This window comes from Cydia fagiglandana, chromosome 6 (genome assembly GCF_963556715.1).
Source record: "Cydia fagiglandana chromosome 6, ilCydFagi1.1, whole genome shotgun sequence".
NCBI lineage: Eukaryota > Metazoa > Arthropoda > Insecta > Lepidoptera > Tortricidae > Cydia > Cydia fagiglandana.
The window spans coordinates 18,326,416-18,346,561 of record NC_085937.1 but is presented as its reverse complement, the minus strand read 5'-3'; the positions used below and the strand labels follow the sequence as shown (position 1 = coordinate 18,346,561).

Here is a 20,146-nt window from a genome sequence, read left to right as displayed (position 1 = left end):
TTAGCCCCCCAGGCAAGCCCCCCATGTAATATTTGAATTTCGCGCCTTTTTCTACTGACAATGTGCTTGGCAAAAAAGAGTAGAAATTAAAAAGTGGCAACACTGTAGTGTCGTCCTTTTCAAACCAATACAGTCATATAAAACGGGACGACACTACATCAGTGTTGCCACTTTTTAAATTCTATATACTCTTTTTTGCCTAGCTGTAGGTTTGCCGGAATTAATATATGGCTCGCTTTTTCTAAGTCCCTACTTACCTAAGTACATGCTTCATGCTACTTTACGGCTATCAACGCAGTTAATATTAGATTCCACGAATATGGTCAATAACAATTGAACCTAACGGTTATCTGCCAGCGTGGGTGACCGGCGGAAACCAAAATCCCAGCAATAGTAAATAGGACTGATAATATATTGTGCCAATGTCAAATGCAGTTTGCTGCAATTGCATTTGGGGCAAGGACGAATGGAAATAGATGGAGGTTCGATAGATAATGCAGTTGGGATGAGTCATTGGTATGCAGTCAGTATTTTTAGGTATTTAAATAAAAATAAACGATTTGTAAACAGCCAATCACTTACAAAACCGCCTGGATCAGTCACTAAACGACCTGCCTTTATCCTACATTATTTAATCGTGTAATGTTTTCATCTATTTTGTTTACTTTTATTTAAATACCTAAAGATACAGAGTATAGTAGGTACCTAACCAATGTTCGAGGCCTAGCCATGACGACAAAAACGCCGATAGAAGCTAGAGCCACTTTCCTCATAGGTGATTTCTCTTTTATGAGTGGCGAAAATGTGCGGTGAATACAAGTGTCTCCAGACTCCTTGAATTTTTAGAGAAGTTACATACATTTGCCCCATAGTTGCAATTACCCTGGCTGATCTTATGTGAATGTACACAGGTCCGAAATGCGAGCCCACCTGCAAGAACAACGGTATCTGCATCGACACCAACACCTGCCACTGCCCAGCCAACTTCCAAGGGAAATCGTGCGAGTTCGAGAAGAAACCGTGCCTGACGTATCCACCTCTACCCATGAATTCCATGAGGAAATGCAATGACGAGTACGTACCTTTACCATTCTAGACCTTACCTTGTTACTATACGGTTCACTATTGAACAACGGCAGCATCGACACGACACCTGCCACTGCCCGGCCAACTTCCAAGGGAAATGGTGCGAGTTCGAGAAGAAACCGTGCCTGACGTATCCACCTCTACCCATGAATTCCATGAGGAAATGCAATGACGAGTTCGTACCTTTACCATTCTAGACCTTACCTTGTTACTATACGGTTCACTATTGAACAACGGCAGCATCGATATCAACTCCTGCCATTGCCTGGCCAACTTCAGTGCGACATCTACATGTTCATGCACGCTCCCTATAGTGTTGTACGCATACGGTATGTGTTACTGATAAGGCGTGTATGACGGATATACTTACTTGAAATGTTCGCCTCATCCCGCGTCCTTGTAAGGTCACTGGTTATACTTGTGATAAAATCTGCCCACGCTCGTCGTGATTTTGAATGTTACTGAAATAAAATTTTGTTGTTCATTAATATTTTAGCTATAGGAATTTATTTACTTAAGTGTACCTACAATGACTACAGTAATAAAAAAAACAGTGCGCTAGTTTATTCGATTATCTGGAACACCTTCGTATTACTTCCTCCTATTCCTATTTATCCTTTTTATTCGTACAATTTTTGTGAACCTGAACTATTTACAAGTCCTCCCTAGTCGTAATAATGCCCTAATACCAGCAACCAACATGCAGCCCGCTGTAAAGTCGGGAGAAGCCCGACATTCAGATGATATACGGGGCGCCAGGCCTGCGGCGCCCTTCACATTGTAAGATCGAGCGAAGCGTGGTATACAGGGCGCCTTCACACTGTACTACACAGTATAGGTACTAATTGTTCTGTGTCTGAGCGCTAACCTCTCTTGAACGCTTCGGACCTCCGGCCCTACGCGGAGTTCTGCATTCGCAATGGTATTTATATGTACCTACTATTGTTCTATGTTTGAGCAATAAGCTCCCGTAAACGAACACACGGTGTCTTCGCGCCCTTCCTTTTTGTCCATATTTTAGCCTGTATTTTTATTTTATATAAGTATGTCAAGGATATGGCATGTGAGAGGGACAAATGGAAAATACTCCACCGACAAGAGGATACCTCTTAAATTCAAGAAAAAGATGTACCTATTCCTATTTCTACTGATTTTCACTATCTTTCAATCATTTTCCTTTCTCACTTCCAGACTGTGTACAATAACCTGCGCCGAAGGCCACAAATTTATCGACGGGACCACGGTAGCGAACATGCGTTGTGTGGACGGCCAATGGCGACCGACTCGAGCAGATTTCTCGTCCATACCGGACTGCGAGCCGGAGTGTAACCCGCCCTGCCTTAATGGTGGCGTATGTCTGTCAGTCAACACTTGTCAGTGCCCGCAGGAGTATAGGGGGCCGCAGTGTCAGTACTGTAAGTATTTTTTTCATCTCACTTGCTTATAATGCAAGGTATTTCACACGGCTTTAACGAGATTTATAACTTTATAACCCATTTTATTCTCTTGGGACTTGTGGAATTTTAATAATGTCCACCCGAGGTAGGTACTAACTGGCGCGATCGCTCGGAGTCGAAATCGGAATTGATGATGTATCCTGTTGCTATCTTTATTTAGCTAAACACATGGCGATAACCAATCATAGCCTACCTACTACCTTCACAATACTGTACATTCTGTTAAATATTGGAACGGGGAGCACAGACAAACGCAAGGTGGCCATTTATGAACTAATACATGGTATAATAATATACTCCGCCTGGTCTCTCTTCCGACCACGTGACTGACACAAGCCTACGTCATAATGCGACAGCGCTATATAATAATATGCAATAGCGCTATACAAAGTGGCAATGTTATTGTGACGTAGGTTTGTGTCACTCGGGGGAGAACTAATATATTTCCGAGAATGACGGTGTACGCAGCCACCGTTTGCATGCACTTACAATTACAACTACCCTTTACATACATAACACATTCAAAGAATCCGACAAGAAATTGTAGAAAATTATTGAGCGCGCCACTTCCTATGTAACTGTCACATTTTTGACGTACCTAAAATGCTTACACGTGGCAACAATTTAGTATGGAAAAAGTTTAGTAAATTTTATTTTATGTCGCACTATACCTATGCCTTTTTTCATTGCAGCGACATCGGTCTGCGATTTTCGCAAGCTAGCGTTCAATGGCAACTACAAATGCAAGGGCAACGACGAAGAGTTCTCCTGCCGCCTCAGTTGCCCGGCCGGTGCCACGGCTTCCGCCACTTTTGCAGAACAGTATACTTGTCTGTATTCTACGGGGATGTACTCGCCTCAACCTATCCCGCATTGCGTCTTTAGTGAGTATAAACCAAGGCATTTTAAAGAAGCGCTGGTGGCCTAGCGGTAAGAGCGTGCGACTTTCAATCCGGAGGTCGCGGGTTCAAACCCCGGCTCGTAATGAGTTTTTCGGAACTTATGTACGAAATATCATTTGATATTTGCCAGTCGCTTTTCGGTGAAGGAAAACATCGTGAGGAAACCGGACTAATCCCGATAAGGCCTAGTTTCCCCTCTGGGTTGGAAGGTCAGATGGCAGTCGCTTTCGTAAAAACTAGTGCCTACGTCAAATCATGGGATTAGTTGTCAAGCGGACCCCAGACTCCCATGAGCCGTGGCAAAATGCCGGGATAACACCAGGAAGAAGAAACCAAGGCATTTTAAACCTAGTCTCAATGAAATAACATCGCATATGCCGCCTCAGTTGCCCGGCTGGTGCCAAGCTTTTTCCACTTTTGCTGAACAGTATACCTGTCCGTATTCTACGGGGATGTACTCGCCCCAACCTATCCCACATTGCGTCTTTAGTGAGTATAAACCAAGACATTTTAAACCTTGTCTCAATGAAATAAGATCGATTTTGTACACCTCAGTGGCCCTGCTGATGCCACGGCGTCTTCCACTTTTGCTGAACAGTATACTTGTCTATATTCTATGGAGATGTACTCGCCTCAACCGACCCCCATTGAAGTAAACAATGTCTGTTGCAATTTTTTCGAGCGATGGCGCCATAACTTTAAGCCTACTCTCGATGATGATGAAGATGGCGTTAATATTAATATTTAACAAGTTAAGTATCAGTGAAACAATAATGATCAAAGTCAAATGGCGTTCTAACAGTCTTAATCTTCTGTCGGAAGATGGCAGTAAATGTACTGTAGCTACAGCTCTATTTCGAATTATCTTTGCTATAGCAATTAAATAATAACTTAATGGCCTACACAGGCCAATATTCATCATTCGGTTACGTCGACGAAGATCAGGATTCATGCAAGTTAAGGCAGGGGTGCGAAACTCCTGACTTCTGTCGGCTCAGCATTGCTCCGAGCAATTATTAGGGTTGGCACCACTTGACTTCCTTTTGCGTGCACGACCACAGATAAGATAATCGCTTGATTTTTGACAACCCTAAATAGCCGAAATGGATAGTGCCATATATTAGAAAGGGACAGCATGATTCGACCCTGAACCGTTGTCAAACTTCGTTTTTGTAGGAAGTTTCCTTTCTGTACGGTAGTACTATTAATTATTCTGTGGTTAAGGCCAGTGCCGATCTCTTAAGTATTTATTTGTGTTTCACGTAGTGTCATATTAGTTTTATTAATATGTGTACATTTTTATTATTAATTAGTTAGCTGGTTACAATTGTTGAAATTTATTACAGCGGAAGTCGTTGTTGTCACACCCAGCAACTACCATTCGGGATACAGCAGTGTAAGTATCATTAAGACATATTATATATAATAAAAAATACAGATGTAGCATAATTATTTTCCATCGCATTTTCACGGAAACGTACGAACGTGTCTTGCTATTTCAGTCAGTCTCGGTACAAAAAGTACTGAGGATGACTGAAGTAACATGACAAATACGAACGTTTCCGAGAAAATACGATGGAAAACAATCATACAATACATCTTTATTCGCCCGCTAAAGGATAGAAGATGACCGCTTCTCCATACAAACGTAGTCCCCCATTTCCTCTGTGGTTTTTGATCTTATGGAAAATATTCTTTTACAAGTTGATGTACCTAGATCTACATAAACTCTACTCTAAAACTAGTCTAGCTTTTCCCCTTCGTTTGACATGTTTCGGATTTTTCCCTGAAGTCTCTTTTGGGTGGGTTGAAATAAAAAAAAATCGAGTAAATATTCGATTACCGTGTTTTTATGATTTTTCACTTTATTTCGCATGCACTAATCAGCGCATTCCTTACAGAACCTTTTCCGTGGCGCTCCTTCAATGTCTTATCAAAACCGTAACCAATTGTAAAACCCGAATCAGACTCTTGAACTTTGTTTCGTTTCAGAGCTACTACGAAACATACTACCACAACGGCAGCGAAAGCCAAAGCCACAGCCAAATCGGCTACGGTTACGGCAAGCACGGTGCCTACCAGACCAGCCACGGCTCAGAAACAGTGGAATACGGCAAGCAGGGAGGCGGCACTAAAGGCACTAATGTGCATATCGTTGTGCAGGACTTTACGCCGAAGGGCGGCACTTGCTTGACGTGGGCTGGGGTGCATTATAAGACGTTCGATGGGAAGATCTATAGGTAAGTTTTGAAGTCTATGTCACAAAAACTACATAGCATTAAGGAAGGTTGATGAAGAGCGCGAGATCACAACACATAGGTCTTTGGATCACAACACATAGGCACTTACTTAAAATACAGTAAAATGCTATAGCGCTACTGTATCCTACTTTGATTCTACGCTATTAAAAACAGCCCTTACTCCTTCTACTTCTGGTTCTAACCACACTTTTTATGTATTTATAATTTACAGCCGAAATGATATAAGCCTTTAAGCGCGCTCCCTTAATATATGCTGACTGAAAGACGTTCCATCGTCATGTTAGGATGATTTGTGGCACGTTACAAGATAAAGATGATAAAAATAGTAACTCTAGTTGATTTATTTATGATTAGTTATATAAAACCATACAATATAAATATTAATTACTAGCGACCCGCCCCAGCTTTGCGCGGGGTAACAAATTATACCCAAACCTTCCTCAAGAATCACTCTACCGATAGGTGAAAACCGAATGAAAATCTGTTCAGTTTTTGAGTTTACCGCGAACATACAAACACACAAACAGACAGACGCGTCGGGGGACTTTGTTTTATAAGGTGTAGTGATTGCACACTACGAGTAATAACAAAAGAAACAGTACACAAATTAAACATACCTACACAGTAAACTATGGTAGACGACAGGCGGTAGACACATATACCTGTACAATGTGATTTCTTTCAGCTTCGCGTCCCCATGCCAACACATCCTAGTGCAAGATGCGAAGGAACACGAATTCACCGTGGCAGTGAAGCAGGGGACGTGCCAGAGGAAAGACTACTGTCCTCTGGAGCTGACCATCTACTTGGAAGAGAAGCCCTACGTGTTGTCCGCTGGAGGCTAGTATTTTATACCGATAGCCAGATTTAGGAAGAGTATATATGTATATACCCTGTCACATCAACCTTGTCATTAGAAAAAGGCGGAAAATTTTAAAAATGTAGGCGCGAAGAGTTGACTGTCCATAGAAAATTAAAATTTCGCGCCCTTTTCTAAGTTTCAAGTTGGGTGTTTTTCACTACCTACTTAATAGACAGTTATTACTTATTTCATTGTGCGAATATCATATGTGGAATCCTATAATAGATTGTTCCATTCGCCTAGATCTCATTCTAAATAATGTCACCTTCCCTATATTTTTTTTAGAAGAAGAAGGCACTGTGGTGTTCCGTAGCACGCGCCGGCTGATCCCGATCCCGGCCTCGCTGCCGGGCATCCGCGTCTCCATGCCGGGCGACTACGTCGTTGTGAATCTGGACGCTGTCGGCGTTGTCATCAAATGGGACACTAATGTAAGCTATACTCAACATATTATCATATCAGCCCTTCATCGCCCACTGCTGGGCATAGGCCTCTCTTCTAGCCCGGTCTTGAGCTATAATCAGATCCAGAAGTGACCCGCAATTTTCCAGATGTCGTCCACCCAACGAGCCAACGGACGCCAGGTGCTTCTTTCATCTACATAGCTATAAGCTATACTACTCTTTCAGAAGAACCTTGTCACCAAGTCGACAAGGAGTGTCACACAAGCTACTAACTTGACGTTACTTTTTGTCATAAAGATTCTTCTTCCTCGGCTTCCTCGCGTTATCCCGGGATATTGCCACGGCTCATGGGAGCCTGGGGTCTGCTTGCTAATCCCAAGAATAGACGTAGGCACTAGTTTTTACGAAAGCGACTGCCATCTGACCTTTCAACCCAGAGGGGAAAAACTAGGCCTTATTGGGATTAGTCCGGTTTCCTCACGATGTTTTCCTTCACCGAAAAGCAACTGGTAATATCAACTGATATTTCGTACAAAAGTTCCGAAAAACTCATTAGTACGAGCCGGGGTTTGAACCCGCGACCTCCGGATTGAAAGTCGCACGCTCTTACCGCTAGGCCACCAGCGTTTCTTACCGCTAGGCCACAAGCGCTTCTCTATCGTCAAAGATGACGATCGGTCTGGCCTAGAGGGTAGTGACCCTGCCTATGAAGCTGATGGTCCCGGGTTCGAATCCTGGTAAGGGTATTTATTTGTATGATGATACATATATTTCTTCCGGAGTGTACAGCACAAGCCTTCTTGAGCTTACCGTGGGGCTCAGTCAATTTGTGTAAAACAATGTCCTATTATTTATAAAGATGCTCTATCAAAAAATATTACTTATACCGCTACTCCGAATCATTTGATTTCAGAACATAGTAGTCGTTGAAGGCTCTGTTCTTTTGTGGAACAACACCCAAGGTCTCTGCGGCCGTCTAGACGGCAACCCAGAGAACGACTTCACAACTAAAGAAGGCACCATCGCTAAGACTAAATCCGTACTGGCTTCGTCCTGGCAGATCAAAAAAATTGGGGGTGAGTTTCAATGAGTCTGGCAAAATTAACTCTAAATAAAGGTGACAGTCCATTTCCAACGACAGCAGCACTGCTATTCATTTTACTATGGAAATTTACAATAACACCGACGCGTTCGTACTAGTAGTGCAGCTGCGGTCAGAAATGGAATATATGTTACACTAAGTGACAAAATGTACAACTGCCGCAATAAACGTCATATTTTCAAAGGAATTTTCATGATATTTAGATCACTACACTCACTTACCTATATTTTTAGTCGCTATCGGCGACATGTCTCGGGCCCGTCGGGGGTCCTTCTTCCGTGTGTATCCGTTGCATGTGATCTAAGTATTTAAAATATGTCTCACGAAGGTTTAATTTCGATTATTGCAAACTTTTACGGGGAATTTTCATGGATTCGGAGCATTAGGTTTTTTTGGTATAGGTAAGAAATTTACGCTCTTACAATTATTACCAATGTCAAACTTTCGAATTATGATTTTTGGAACTTAATAATCAATAATCAATACCACCGCCGTGAGCGCCGTTTTGCCAGCCCTCCCTACTCAAATTAGTTAATCTTGTTTCCTTCAAGTAATAGGCAAAAGGTACCATTTTCTCACACTATAGATTTCATATTCTACTGCCAATTTCACTGGTATGCTAGACCTTAAAGGGATAAAGGCGTATCCAGATTAGTAAATTTTTCGCCAATCTGATTCAATTGCCCGATCGAATCAGGAGGTGCGCACGCAAATACCAATTTGGCTAGCCGAATTCAACCGCCGATAATGACCGATATTACCGTTAAATGAGGTGCGGACGCAGGAGTGTACCAATTTGTGAGGCCAGTATTTTCATTCTGGGGCATTGTTTCAAATTAGAGGGCTCTAATATCCCCATAAATCTAAAATTGGAGATTGACGCCAATTTCATTTCTGATCTAATCGACCGATTTGACAAGTCCCGTCTGGATACCACTTAAAACTAATAGTTGCATTGATTTACAGATATATGCGACAGCTCGCCGTCGGAGCCGAACGCGTGCGCGAGCAAGACTCAAGAGGAGCTGAGGAAAGCGCAGCTGTTCTGCACCAACGTGTTCGTCAAGGAAAAGTTCAGAAAATGCTCTAGCGTAAGTTCCTGATCTATGTACAGTCTCCATCAGATATTTGCGACAGTTCGCCGTCGGAGCCGAACGCATGCGCGAGCAAGACATAAGAGGAGCTGAGGAAAGCGCAGCTGTTCTGCAACAGCGTGTTCGTCAAGGAAAAGTTTAGGAAATGCTCTAGCGCAAGTTCCTGATCTATGTACAGTCTCCATCAGATATATGCGACAGTACGCCGTCGGAGCCGAACGCGTGCGCGAGCAAGACTCAAGAGGAGCTGAGGAAAGCGCAGCTGTTCTGCACCAACGTGTTCGTCAAGGAAAAGTTCAGGAAATGCTCTAGCGTAAGTTCCTGATCTATGTAGTCTCCATCAGATATATGCGACAGTACGCCGTCGGAGCCGAACGCGTGCGCGAGCAAGACTCAAGAGGAGCTGAGGAAAGCGCAGCTGTTCTGCACCAACGTGTTCGTCAAGGAAAAGTTCAGGAAATGCTCTAGCGTAAGTTCCTGATCTATGTACAGTCGCCATTAGATATATCGGAGCGACCAAGTTGTTCACAAACATCTGAACACGCACTCTAACGCCCAGTGGCGGATTTGCAGTCTGCCGCCCTGCGCCCCCAGACCCTGTAGCCGCCCCTTTCTCAGCACCCATCATACATATTGACTACATTTTGAGTTAAATATTTCTTGTTATCATCAAATCATAAATCATTTATTTGCGTGAAAAAATCTTAAAATCTTTATCTTTAATATTAACACACCAAATTTCCTTACTAACTGTGAATACGCAGGTTTATTGAAGAAAAAAATGTTTATTGAAAAAACTACACTAAAAAATGACTATTGTAAATTGAAACCTTTTTTAGGTAATGGACGTGACTCAGTTGCTCGAAACATGCGTGTGGGACTACTGCGCCTGCACATCCGGCTTAAGTAAGTTGGTTAAAGTCCACTTTAGAACCTCTTTTAACACATCCAGGGCCAAGAACCCGACAGTCGGGTACACTGTTCGTAGCTACATACGGCTAAAACGTGGCTACGCGCTACGAGCGTAACCCGTAGCACTTAGTGGCAATGAATGTGTTAAAAATATTGTATACGAATTTGACTTGAACAGCTATATAAAGTAATGAAATAAATGCATTTGTATTTGATTAATTGATAACATTATTTTTAATTAGGTCCGGAGGACTGTGCATGTAACACGGTGTCCGTGTACGCGAAGGAGTGTCAACGACTGGGTGTCAAGGAGATGAAGGACTGGAGAGATGCTGAGACATGCCGTAAGTTGATTTCTTTATTTTGACGCTTACCACCGTACAATAAAATACAATACTCTTTATTGCACACCTCACATATTCGTAGTCTACAATATCCTCTAGCCGCCCAGAGACCTATAAAAAGGCATCCTGTTCCATTCTAATATGAACTATGTATTGACAAAATAAAATTACATTTTGCTTGGCAAGGTTTGACGTATGGGCGGCTAGAGGATAAATGTACAGTAACATAAACAAAGACAATAGATGTAACAAGTGGCGGTCTTATCGCCGCCGTAGTGAGTGGGTGCACTTTAAAATTTGAAATTTCAAGTAATATATGTATGTAACTAGAGGTCACATTTTAAACGATAACCGCTGCTCCTAAATAATAATATGAATAATCAATGTAAAAGTAAAACCTTCTAACAGTGGACCGACGCCTTTGATATTTGTGTAAATGTCCACAACTCGACACCACTGGGCTGTCACAGACTTTTACACAACTGCACAGAAATTACAAACGTTTTAAATAAAACACGCTAGCCCTGTAAGTAGTACCGAGCTACTAACAATGGCGATGTATGCAGCTCGGGTGCGCGCGACCCACTCCTCGCACCCCGCACGATTGCACTGTCTAGACGGCTTCGTCGAATGACTTTATTGTTTTATACCGGGTGCGGCCTGTAACATGAGCAAATAATTAAAACATATATTGTACTCCTCAAACGGTGACACTTTTGTTCAACGACTTTAAAAAATTATGAAGTATTTAGACTTCCTATTTTTCATACAAAAAAAATATTATCTTCAATGGACGCCATCGCCATGCCATATCATTTGTGATTGACGTTGCTTGTCATGCCTTAAACATAACAAAATTCGCAATACATTGCGTGTTAGAATAAACTTTAAAGTGTATTAAAAATCAAACCACAAGTTATTTTTAAAAGTAGCTGAACAAACGTTGGTCAGTATGAGGAGTACAGCCTACAGTTAATTTTTTTGCTCGTATTACAGGCCACACCCGGTATATGTAACTAGAGGTCACATTTTAATTGATAACCGCTGCTCCTAAAGAATAATATGAATTATCAATGAAAAATTAAAACCTTCTAACAGTGGACCGACGCCTTTGACACCACACAAGAACACAGTAGGGCTGTCACAGACTTTTACACTACTGCCCAGAAATTACAAACGTTTTAAATAAAACACGCTCCTGTAAGTAGTACCGAGCTACTAACAATGGCGATGTATGCAGCTCGGGTGCGCGCGACCCACTCCTCGCACCCCGCACGATTGCACTGTCTAGACCGCACAGACAAAACATCCTCCAGACTGAGCATAGTCGCCCTACCCCCTCTGCCACGCATACGGTAATTTTACTCCATGTTCGAGTCGAAAGTGTCTTTGTGTCCGTGTGTACGTCCGTGTCTTTGAACGGACCATTCACGGCAAGGGACTTCGGTCACCTCGTCCCGCGCACCCCCGCATTTTTGGCATCATCGGTTGCGTGAAATAATTGCTCTAAACTCGGTCTAGAGGATTCCTAGTCTATTATTATTATTAATTCTTTATTTCAGATAAATTTTATCCATACAATTGTTAGTTTGGCTTATGACTACGTTATTTACTTACTACTACTACATTAAATAACTATTTAATTATGCTAGACGGCTTCGTCGAATTACTTTTTTGTTTTATATACTGTGCTAAAACCTTGTCCGCTACACACACAAACCTCTACTTAGATATAATTCATAAACTTACTTACAGCAATGAAATGCGCGGAAGGCAAGATCTACAAATCCTGCGGCCCCGACGTCCAGCCCAGCTGTCAGTTCCCCAACCCCTCCCCGCCCGACGCTAAAACCTGCGTGGAGGGCTGCTTCTGTCCCGAAGGTCTACTTCTAGAAGCTGGCAAGTGTGTGCCTAAAGAGCAGTGCCCTTGTCGGCTGAGGAATAAGAGCTTCAAGCCAGGGAAGACGGTGAAAAAGGATTGCAATACTTGGTGAGTCATAGCGGTTTTTTTAATTTAAGGGTGTAGCCACGGGGGTTCCCGAGGTCTACAGCTCTCGCAGCCACTAGTATTTAGTAGCCTCAATTTTTTTATTGATAATAACATGGAAATATAAAATATGTGTACCACAATACAAAGATTCGCCACACTGCGGAGCAGGGATGTTGCGGATGCAGATTTTTTGACATCCGCGGATGCGGATGCGGATATTTAAAGCCTCACATCCGCGGATAGGGTTGCGGATGTCAAGATTTGGTACTTAAAAAACGTCAAATATTACATTTTAAGCATTTTTTAGTTAAGAAAAACGAAACGGTTAGTATTTGAGCAAGAATATAGGTGCGTTTTATTTAATAAACAGCAACTTGGCCGACTTTTCGGGATCTAGACGATTTCCTTATATATAATGACGAAATTACATAGCTCTTACGCCGCCGCTAATACGTTCCGGTTACCGACTTGGTCGACATCCGCATCATACGGATGCTCCGCATCGATTTTATGCGGATGCAGATCCGAATGTTGATAATAATGCGGATGTTCCGCGGATGCGGATGCGGATGCGAATATTCGCAACATCCCTGCTGCGGAGCATTTATGTACGGTCGAGAAAATTGAGTCTTAAACAATTTGCGGTTCAAGTAAATTTGGTTGTACAATAGTTATGCTAAGAGCTGTCCAATGTAAAGTGAACCATAAACTGCAAAAAAAAATTTACTCGACTGTACCGTAAGCGGAGATACAAGGAGTAGTTGCTCTTACAAATGGAGATGCCTAAACCCGTAACTAGCATTCTTGACACATACAATTATTTTCGGGCTAACTGCTGAGATCACATAAGTCATTGCCTTCAGAATTTATGTAAATTTCATATCAGGATAGAAGAGTGAGACAGGAAAAAGGACACCACAGTTCTAATACAATTTGTACGCGCACGCTGAGATGGAACAGTAACATCCGGTGCGTCCACTGTACCACCTCACTCATCGGCCTATGAATAAAACCAACATTCTTCTTCCTCGCCTTGTCCCGGCACTTTGCCACGGCTCATGGAAGCCTGGGGTCCGCTTGACAACTAATCCCGAGAATAGGCACTAGTTTTTACGAAAGCGACTGCCATCTGACCTTCCAACCCAGAGGGGAAACTAGGCCTTATTGGGATTAGTCCGGTTTCCTCACGATGTTTTCCTTCACTGAAAAGCGACTGGTAAATATCAAATAACATTTCTTACATAAGTTCCGAAAAACTCATTGGTACGAGCCGGGGTTTGAACCTGCGACCTCCAGATTGCAAGTCGCACGTTCTTACCGTTAGGCCACCAGCGCTTGAATGAAACCAACATTAATTGATTTAATTTTCCAGCACATGCCAAGCCGGCGAATGGACCTGTACAGCTGTCCCGTGCGGGGCCCGCTGCGGCGCCGTCGGCGACCCTCACTACACCACCTTTGACGGGCTACGCTACGATTTCATGGGGCACTGCACTTATACGCTTCTCCAGACAGATAATGTGACGGTTGAAGTGGAGAATGTGGCGTGCTCGGGCAGTATTAGTGAGGTAAAGACCATTAGTCCACTTAGGGCCTCTTGCACCATTCACTAACCCGGAGTTAACCGGTTAATCGGTGGAGTAACCATGGTTACCAGTACAATTTGACACTGGGTTAACGGTTTAACCGCTTAACCCCTGGTTAGTGGGATTTTGCAAGTAGGCCTTAAGGATTAAGTTGTATAAAGAACGCTGTGAGAGACCCTCACTGCACCACCTTCGACGGACTACGCTACGATTTCATGGGGCACTGCACTTATACGCTCCTCCAGACAGATAATGAGACGGTTGAAGTGGAGAATGTCGCGTGTGCTGGCAGTATCAGTGAGGTAAAGATCATCATTACACGTAAACCAGGATCTCAATTTATAAAGCTATAGTTCGTTTATTTTAGCATTAGAAAGAACTTGCAAGAAGGTAAGCGATCTTGACGGGTCTTTTAATTGAAAAAAGCTTTTTAAAAATCAAAAACTATTACTTATGAAAGCAGAAGAATATAAATGATCGTATTAGATTCGTAATTGTTACATATTTGCCGTAACTTATTTTTAAAATGTTTTTTTCAATTAAAAGACACATCAAGATTGTTTACCTTATTTCTAATGCTAAAAAACACAAACTATATATTGAAGCCGGAAACGTACAATGCTTCATAGGTGGTGAGTCAAGTAGTCCTAATGGTACAGTGAGCAGCAGATGTTGGTAAGCGGGCCAGGTGTTCAAAATGATCTTGACATTTTGAACTTTATTGTTAAGAGAATAAGAGCGTGTCAAGGTAATTTTGAACACCTCGCCCGCTTAGCAACTTCTTCTGCTGACTGTACAACCACAAATTCGTAGTTACCCTTCAAGGAATGTATTCAATTTTAATATTTTCGGCTGTAGGTAAAATTAATGAAATATATAATGTCGGTGGCCGATCGTAAGATTAGGCAGATCGTAATGTTCCTGTGTAATGTGTTGACGATGGTCACATTAAACCGTTAGGTTGCTTCAGATGTAAATTCGTTAGGTTGTTTCAGATGCCCGAAGGGCAAACTGCCCAGAAATAGGAGCCCCGCGTAGCGGGGCTCCGTCGACTCAGGGAACGAGTCAAAGATTTTCACGTTTCACGATGCCTAGGAATTTCACGATACTTATGCCTGATCTTACGATCGGCCGCCGACATATATAAAGTGCGACGATCTTGTTCAAACTTGTTCGAGAAATCGGCTCACTTTATGTTTCGTCAATCTTACAAGATTCTGTTATTATTTCAAATGAGTCAATATCTGTATCCACTTTTCATTTATAACACTTTAAACTCGCCTTTTGTACACATAGGTAATTTAATTACACAAACGGGTCTACCGCGATATAATTTCATTGTATTTACCTTCTTTCATTCATTTATTCATTCATTCATTGTTTTTGTCGGAATTTAAGGTAAAAACAATGAAATTATATCGCGGTAGACCCGTTTGTGTAATTAAATATGTGCACTTTTCATTTTCTCGACAAAATTACATGCACTCAACATAATACGAGTAATTGTTCCCAGGAAATGAACCTAACCCCTTTCACGGGCGAAGGCAAGCCGTCTTGCACGAAGGCCGTCAACCTCAAGTACCACGGACTGGACCTCCACCTCAAGCAAGGGGGCTTAGTGCTAGTCAACGGGAAGGAAGTGGCGTCATTACCTGTGCACGTTGGAGATGTGTTGATTAGAGCTGCCTCGTCGCTTTTCCTTATTGGTATGTTACACTGATACAATTGTGTCGCTTAACTTCAAACTCGGGTAAATCCATCGACCCTCTCAGCAAATATCTACCCTTTTACCTTTTGTTAATACCAAAATCGCATACTCGTAATCTTTTAGGTGGATTTACCTGAGTTTGAAGTTAAGCAACTCAATTGACCTTAGGTGTGCCGCTTGTAATATTAGTTGTGGATTATTATGCAACACGGCCTGTGTCATTTACAAAGTTAAAAATATCTACATACCATCGCCCACACTGTTAACTGTACATCGGTGAACCATGCCTTTTGTAATAAGATCCACCGATGTATAGTTAGGAGTGTAGCTGTTTGTACCTACACCTAATAGAGAAAATAATAATAAGAGTTTTGTTGTTTCAGTGCAACTTCCGAACGGAATAGACCTGTGGTGGGATGGCAACACCAGAGTTTTTGTCGATGTGCCACCAACGTTCCACGACAAAACCAAGGTAAATCTATTTCCACCTGAGCACCCCGGAAAGGCTTACTTTGCACTTCAAAAACTGATAGCAAAATTGCATTTTATTCACATGTGAGGCAAAGTAATCAAATACAAATTTGGAATTGTTTGCTGGTAGAATTAACTTTTAAATGATTTTGGATGATAAATATTTAATACATACATTCATTTGGATTTCATTTTGTTTGATATTTGCTTCGGGTTGGTGTGGTGAAAAATGGTGTGTTTCACTCGGGGGCAAATTTTGTTTAACCCTCGTGCTTTGAAACCCTCGCAGCGCTCAAGATTCCATTTTTCGAACCATTCGCTCGTGGTTCAATTTTGAAATCTTTCGCTTGCTCGGGTATCAATTAGCACGAGCGGTTAAACAACAACTTTGCCCCCTTGTAAAACAAATAACTATTGTTGATGTCAATCTTACAAAAAATCAATATCACCCAACATCATCGATCGCAGACTTTTCTGCTTGATACAAAATTAATTTACAGTTCTTTGACAAAACCCCCTCTACTGTTTAGAGTTCTCACTCAACTCATACAAATTTATTCTTCCTAGATTGATGACATACTTTTTTTTAGCGTGTTGTAGTGTCCCACTGCTGGGCAAAGGCCTCTTCCCCTGATTTCCACAACTCCCGCTGTAGTGCCTCCGGCCAGCCACTGATGAAGGCGTCTGTCGTCCCGACATCTCCGTCTGGGTCTGCCATGTCCGCGCTTCTTTTGCGGCATCCACTTGGTGGCTATTAGTATAGCCACCCCCAGTAGTATAGCCCACCTATCCGGATTCATGCGGCAGACGTGACCCGCCCAGTCCCATACATACTTCCGATACTTATTAAAAAATAATACCTTTATCACTCAGGGTCTCTGCGGAACTTTCAACCTGAACCAAAAAGACGACTTCCTCACGCCAGAGGGCGACGTCGAGCAGACCGCTTTCGCGTTCGCCAACAAATGGAAGACCAGGGAACTTTGTACAGATGTAGATGTGAAGGAGCCAGAGCATCCGTGCAAGACTAATATTCAGAATAAAGAGTCGGCTGAGAAGTATTGTAGCAAGTTGAAGAGCAACTTATTTGAACGTAAGTGTTATTAAGATCTTGAGACGTAAATTAAATAATTCCATAGGTAGGTTAGGTTAGGAGGACAAGAGGAGGTTGTGATGGAAGAGCCGTGGACACGGCCCAACACACGCGCGAGATATGCCCTGCGTGGGCGGAGCCTCGCGCTGCCCTGGCCGCGGCTGTGGGAGGAGACCTCTCACTGCCGGCGCTAATACGCCGTATGATCAGCAGTGAGGAGGCATGGGCGGCAGTGGCTTCCTTTAGCGTCACCGTTCTGACGCAAAAGGAAGCCGCAGAACGATCGCGCGAGGACGACGCGAACTCGCTTCCTCAGCGCCGAAGGAGGCCAGGTAGGCGGAGAAGAGCCTTCGCAGCTAGGATAATGCCGCCTTAACGGGAACCTGCGGGTGATGGGTCGGGAGTTCCATCACTCGCCTGAAGAGGTTTCGAGCTGGAAGGCCCTCAAGTGTTCCGAGGTGCCTTCAGCGGAGAACGCTGCCCAACAAACAATTAGGCGACACTTAGCACTTATTATATCACCTAAAGACATATAACGGCTGTAGAATAGCTGTATACTCTAAGCTTACAGGCTCTGGTGACATCAAGGTCTTTAAGAGGTCCATGTATAGCTTTAAGATCCACAGTAGCCGTTTTGGCCGCTATAATGGATCTTAAGCAGCTAGTGTTATAGCTCAAAGTGAATTCTACCACCTTAACATCTATATGAGTGATAAGCAGCTGCAATTTTCACTTAAGGTTCTAAACAGGCTATAAAAACTGTTTTATAGCTCCGTTACTCGCAATCGCTTCTTAACTCTCTTGTCTCACTTACAGTCGAAAAGAGAAGTTATGAGTCACTTTTATAGATCATGTAGTCGCAGACGGGCGTTATTCAATACCTTAGTACATCTTATAGTGTTATTAGAGTCTTACTTACAACCTAAGCCTATAGCGCCATGTTAATATGACCGATGAATCAATAAGCAAAACAAAAACTGTTAATTAGAACGTAAATACTTAATAAAAATCGATACTTTTACTCAATATAGACATAATGTTAGTATTGTTGTATTTAAAACCGGACTTCACGTATATTGTGTAATTTTGCGAAAATTAAATACGGTGGACCACAATTTAAAAAATATTATATATATTCAGATAAATATGCAAAGGATCAGAGGCCCTTTAAAATTTTGTTAGTAATACATATAGTTATTGACAGTGTAATTAATTTCGCCATCATAAATCCGCAGATAACACCGGCATCAGTGAACTAAAATAATTATTTGCTTTTATTTATCCGCCATTACATTTCACTTCAAGCTGTCACAGTGCAAGCTTACAAATAATAATACAAAATGGAAACATCTGCAACCAAAGCAGATAGGGCTAAGGAAAAAATGTGCAATTACCTTCTTGAATGTTACAAATATTGACTTTAAATGCTAATATACCATCTAAAGCTGAAAGTATCATCTATATAGCTCTACACTACTTACTACTCAAACAGTTAGTAGTCGCTTATTTGGCACCCTTTTAAATCCTAAGTTGTTAATCAACGCTATTACAACACTACTTTAGCGCTCTTCTACTACAACAGTTTGTAGTCACCTATATGCAACCCATATAGCTCCTAAAGAATTAATTAACACTATTGTAGCTCCACTATACCGCTCTTATGTCTCTTTTTTTATCCGCTAACCCTACTGTAGCACTCTTATAAATCTTATGGTGATAAAATTTGTGCCCAATCCGGGGTTAAAACGGGGTTATAGCCGGCTATAACTCCTATTTTTAGAGCACTAACTACACCTAAAGAGTAAATAGGCGCTTATATAAATCTCTTCTAACCCTTAAATTTAGCGCCTAATGTTAGTTGGGTGCTAGAGCAGCCCCAAATGATGGGCTCGCAAGAGCAACGCCGACGGGGTATCGGAGGTCTACAATCGAGTTCCCGAAACCCCGTCAACAAAGCGCGCGGCGGAACACCCCAGGGGGTTTAGTCCGTGGAAGACGGACATACCCACTGAGCTTCTCCCGGGCCAGTGGGATCCATAAGGATTCCCCCTGGGTCATCAAAAACAAAAAAGGAGGACAAGAGGACCGACAACGTCTTTATAAAATCGGGCTCCTACAATATTTAGCGCCATTTATGGACGTAAATTTAGTTTCTTCGTCAGTCTTTTTGTTATATTCGTCCATAAAGTTGGTAAAGTCTCGGGTTTTTGGTAATTTTTTTATTTTATTATGAATGGGCTTACTCATGGCCACAGACTAGCCGAGGCGTAGACGTGGCCTACGATGGAGCGAGCTCGCCCAGAAGGTGCCTGTTCACTCTTGATTTGAAGGTTGCCGGGTTATAAGAACACGGAAATATAGACGCCGGCAAGGAATTCCATTCCTTGGCAGTGCGCATAAGGAAAGTAGAAGCAAAGCGCTTCGTGCGAATTGGTGGAATATCTACCAAGTAAGGATGGAAACCGGCCGTGCGTCTAAAAGTCCGATGGTAGAATGGGGACGATGGAATAAGCTCGTGTAGCTCTTGGGCACACTCCCCGAAGTGCAACCTGTAGAATACCGACAGGCTGGCGACTTTCCGCCGATGGGCCAAAGACTGAAGCTTAGCCGTTAGCTTCTTGTCGCCAATCATCCTCCTGGCTCTGCGCTCCACTGAGTCCAAAGCGGCGAGTTGGTATTTAGCTGAGCCATCCCACAGGTGGCTGCAATACTCCATACACGACCAGACTTGACCGAATAATAAGCAACAGAAGACCAGGGAATTTTGTACCGATGGGGACGTGAAGGAGCCAGAGCATCCGTGCAAGACTAACGTTCGGAATAAGGAGAGTGCTGAGAAATATTGTAGCAAGTTGAAGAGCGAATAAATAAAGT

At 42.6% G+C, this 20,146-nt stretch overlaps 1 protein-coding gene across 1 annotated transcript in view; it reads left to right on the top strand.

Annotated features, from left to right (window-relative positions):
* LOC134665529 (hemocytin) overlaps positions 1–20,146 on the top strand; it is a 94,893-nt gene that overhangs the window by 2,680 nt on the left and 72,067 nt on the right. The window contains exons 4-21 of the mRNA XM_063522504.1: positions 912–1,078; positions 1,140–1,261; positions 2,278–2,501; positions 3,236–3,427; positions 4,792–4,841; positions 5,438–5,685; positions 6,392–6,546; positions 6,854–6,999; positions 7,886–8,048; positions 9,041–9,165; positions 9,503–9,637; positions 10,008–10,074; positions 10,323–10,424; positions 12,180–12,414; positions 13,787–13,982; positions 15,514–15,706; positions 16,092–16,180; positions 17,053–17,272. Coding sequence (XP_063378574.1) covers positions 912–1,078; positions 1,140–1,261; positions 2,278–2,501; positions 3,236–3,427; positions 4,792–4,841; positions 5,438–5,685; positions 6,392–6,546; positions 6,854–6,999; positions 7,886–8,048; positions 9,041–9,165; positions 9,503–9,637; positions 10,008–10,074; positions 10,323–10,424; positions 12,180–12,414; positions 13,787–13,982; positions 15,514–15,706; positions 16,092–16,180; positions 17,053–17,272 — 2,829 coding nt within the window. The remainder of the gene's footprint in view (positions 1–911; positions 1,079–1,139; positions 1,262–2,277; positions 2,502–3,235; positions 3,428–4,791; positions 4,842–5,437; positions 5,686–6,391; positions 6,547–6,853; positions 7,000–7,885; positions 8,049–9,040; positions 9,166–9,502; positions 9,638–10,007; positions 10,075–10,322; positions 10,425–12,179; positions 12,415–13,786; positions 13,983–15,513; positions 15,707–16,091; positions 16,181–17,052; positions 17,273–20,146) is intronic.